Genomic DNA, 3,754 nt, shown 5'->3' with positions numbered 1-3,754 from the left:
TGATTTGAAAACCTAAGAAGTAGTTGAGTTCTCGTGAGAGACATCTCAAACTCTCCCTATATGACATTAGAAAATTCTCTACACATATCTTCGTTAATAGATCCAAAAATAATATCATCAATGTATATGAGAACTAATAAAATATGTAAATCCTTAAGTTTTATAAATAGAGTCGTGTCAACAATACCACGTATTAATCCTTTCTTAATTAAGAATCCACTAAAGTGATCATAGTCGTCTAAGAGCCTAGAGTTTAGAAAAGAAGATTCAAGATTCCTCCCTTCCGAAACTATTCCTAATGAAGTTCCAGAACCACATATCAAAATTGTTTGTTAACTACCACCCGCGTATTTCCCAACAAAATGTTTGTTTTATCATTTTCCAACCGATCCTTTAAATCTTCTGCACAGTTAGTAGATATGTTTTTTTTCCTAAAGACATGCCTCTAACATTATTTTTGTTATAAATATTTTTATCTTTGATCGTTGCGATTATTTTGAGTTTTTTTATTGGGTCGTCTTTCCGTCCAAGACTGGATAGGAAAGAGTTTTGAATTTAGAAATGAATAAGTAGATGAAGATGCTAGTTTAGAAATGAATAAGGAGATAAAGAAAGTTGTCATGTTAGCATTTACGGAAGGATAAAAAACTACCACATGCAAGTTTTGAATCCTAAAACAAACTAGAGGTGAAAAAAATCTATTTGAAATTCGGGAATAAAGATGGTGTCGACTTGAGTTAAATAACTTAACAATAAACACTTTTTTAATTTCAAAATAATAAAATAAAAATCACTGACCTAATTAATAAATCTTTCTGCTATAAAAAGAAACCTAAAATCCTAGACAAAAAAACCTTTGTATAACTCCGGAACATCATTCACATGTCAAGATTCAAATCAACCTAAAAGATAAGACACAATTAATAGTAAAATATATCAAAATAACTAGTATAGTAATATAAATTACAAACTATAATTACAACTAAAACCCAAATATTTGTTGCTCAATCATCTAAAGACTTGGTCTCAATACATATTTTATTGCAATTAAAATAAATAAATTCAGGCTGTTTTTGCAGGAATTAGTTCCTACTTAAAGTTTGGCAGTAAAACCATTGCCATAGGCCATAGCCAATTTATTCAACCCTTGTCTGTAATCTCTATAATCTTTCATTTTAGAATGCAATTTACAAGCCAAAGTGCTTTTCTAAAATTTCTTTGGATGTGCTGCCAAAACCATTAGCTACCTTCTTCATTTCTTCAAATTTCTTCAGTTCCTGCCTTAGCTGTTCATTTCTTTTCTCGACAGTTTGAAGCAAGACACTTGAACGAGATGTGTTGGATTCGCTTGCCAACTCAGACTTCTCTTGATCCAGTTGCTGAGAAATATTTAGTAAATATTTCTTATGTGTATGAAGGCTTTCTTCTGCCCGCTTATATTCAAACTTCTGTGATTTTTCAAGATCCTCCATAGCCTTATCAAACTCAGCATCAAGTTTTAATAACTCGGATTGATAACGAAAAGATTCTGTTCCTTCTTGAACATTTAAATGCTTTAAAGGACCTTCATCATCTGTAGTATCCCTCGCAGCATTGCCGTTACCAGAAGAACCTGTCAATAAACAAAATGTTCAACAGTTATCGTATTCTTTTCAGCATTTTTACATTAGAGTGGGAGTGGGAGAGGCGGAGTTTTTCACCTTCATAAGCACACAACAAGTTCAAAAGTAATAAGTAATATTGATAGAACATTTACCCAAAGAATTAGCAGTAAGACTGTCATCAACGTTCAGGATATCTTCAACATTAGTCCCATGTTTAAGCTGAAGTAAAAGACCAAATTCGTCATGATATTGTCTTTTAAGATTTAGTAGAGAAAAAGCAAGAAAAGAATTTTTTTTCTATCACTTGAAATTAATTTAACAATACCTTTGACACGGCCGATGTAATACGGCTCAGAAGCTCCTTTGCAGCGACTTTCTCGGAACCACGCAAGAGGCAAATACCAAGCTTTAGAATTTTTTCCTTAATATCATCATCATTTGTATCAATAGCTTCACATGTCTGTAGAAGCTTATCTGCATGAGAAATCAGTTCAGTCCTCCCATCACAGCGCCAACAAAAATACTCAGCATCCAATCCAATCGTTCCTCCAACAGTGCCAGCCGAATAAGATCGAAGAGCGCATTCCAAATGACACACATGGCCGCAAATATCATCGCCTAGTTTTACTTTGCACATGATGTAACTATAGCCACCATAAGCTGAATCAACTGTTTTGTAACAAAGAATGCAGCAACATTCACGGCAAAATTTAGGTTCAACGCAACAGATATCACACGGCACGACTGGTGAATTTTCTTTTTCTTCTTCCAAAATCAAACTGCTGCACATCTTATTCCCAGCTTTGCATCCACCAATGTCGATTTCAGATTCTGGCTGCTCTCTTAATTCTAACTCACGAATACGCCCATCAGCTACAGGATTCATATTGCCTACAATAAAGAACAACCTTGTATGTTTATATGGTACTATAATCATCTAAAGGTGCAGAAAAGCAGTACAACAAGTAGGAGGAAGTTTACATAGCAAAACAAAAAAGATACAACACGAAAGAGTCTTAGAAATCCTTAATGGAGACAACTGTTTTACTATCCAATGAACTAGAATTATGAACAAATTGGCATATATTCTGCAGTTTAGGAGGCAGTTTTGTATAACTTGTCAATTAACATAGATAAATTCACAAGGGTTTTTTTCTAAGCATCATAATACAATGCAGAGATTAATTTTTTCTATCTCTTAAACAACAAATGAGAACACACTTCATTTTCAGAAATTCGTGATCAAATTAACAGCATCATGAAGAAAAAAAAACAACGAATCATTAGGAAGAAAAAGCAAAATCAGAAGAGAGCAAAGAGACAGACCAGGAAGACCAGAAGGAATCGTCCAACTGAAGGAGGCGAAGAAATCAACAATATTAATATGAGGGAACGATTCTTTGACGTAGCGTTCAGCCGCAAGCTTGCTTGCAAATCCACCGCCGCGGTAAGAGGCAGCGAGACGACGAGGAAGATAAAGAGACCGGTCGCGATAGTTACCGTTAGATGAAATCCGCTTGCCAGCTTTCCACCGCCAAATGTCGCCGGGATTGGGGAAGTTTTCCGGTGCATAAGGTAAACCTTCGCCGGATTGATCCGGTGCCACCGGTTCAAGATTTGAGAAGTTGATGCGGGCAACATCGTTATCAGAGTTTACTTCTAACTCCATCAATGTTAGGGTTTATAAGAGCTGAGAGAATTGGTGTGTTGAAAATGATAGAATGGAGAGTGTGGTGGAGAAAAGGGTGAAGTTGAAAATGAATGGAGAAAGAGAAAGTAGAAAATGATTGAAATTGAGAATGAAGCGCGAAGAGAATAGGAAATGAGTAACAGATAAATGTCTTATTAAACATAGGATGGTCTTTGTTAAGTTTGATATTTTCTGAAAATGATTGAAAAGGTTATTTAAGTCAAATCTATTTCTTTTTTTCATCAAATCAAAATGATCAAAATCAAAAGGTTTATATCTTACATAATCTCAGAATCTCATAGAATATTGATTGTCTTAGAGATGTGTTCAACAATTTTCCACTCATTTTAAAAATTTGGTAAAATTACACCAAGGTCCTTAAGGATATTTAGTTGTAGTAGATTGGTCATTTAAGTTTTTTTTCTACAAGTTAGTCTTTTAAGTTACATAACATTTACAC

General features: G+C 34.3%; 1 protein-coding gene across 1 annotated transcript; it reads right to left on the bottom strand.

Annotated features, from left to right (window-relative positions):
* Positions 1–1,020: 1,020 nt before the first annotated feature.
* LOC127096751 (protein TITANIA) lies at positions 1,021–3,488 on the bottom strand. Its single transcript, XM_051035304.1, has 4 exons — positions 2,931–3,488; positions 1,930–2,495; positions 1,757–1,823; positions 1,021–1,612 (listed from the first exon to the last, which is right to left on the bottom strand). Exons 1-4 carry the CDS (start codon positions 3,271–3,273, stop codon positions 1,188–1,190), a joined length of 1,401 nt encoding a protein of 466 aa, XP_050891261.1. The 5' UTR covers positions 3,274–3,488; the 3' UTR covers positions 1,021–1,187.
* Between the last annotated feature and the right edge of the window lie 266 nt (positions 3,489–3,754).

Source organism: Lathyrus oleraceus, chromosome 6 (genome assembly GCF_024323335.1).
Source record: "Lathyrus oleraceus cultivar Zhongwan6 chromosome 6, CAAS_Psat_ZW6_1.0, whole genome shotgun sequence".
Lineage (NCBI taxonomy): Eukaryota > Viridiplantae > Streptophyta > Magnoliopsida > Fabales > Fabaceae > Lathyrus > Lathyrus oleraceus.
Note: the sequence above shows the minus strand (reverse complement) of the source record. Positions and strands in the feature narration are given on the sequence as shown.

Excerpts from the sequence above, each read along its gene's own strand:
- LOC127096751 (XM_051035304.1), bottom strand. The coding sequence starts at position 3,273 with ATGGAGTTAGAAGTAAACTCTGATAACGATGTTGCCCGCATCAACTTC. Across the intron at positions 1,824-1,929 it reads TTACATCGGCCGTGTCAAAG|CTTAAACATGGGACTAATGT; the intron begins GTATTGTTAAAT and ends CTTTTACTTCAG. Across the intron at positions 1,613-1,756 it reads TCTTACTGCTAATTCTTTGG|GTTCTTCTGGTAACGGCAAT; the intron begins GTAAATGTTCTA and ends GTTTATTGACAG.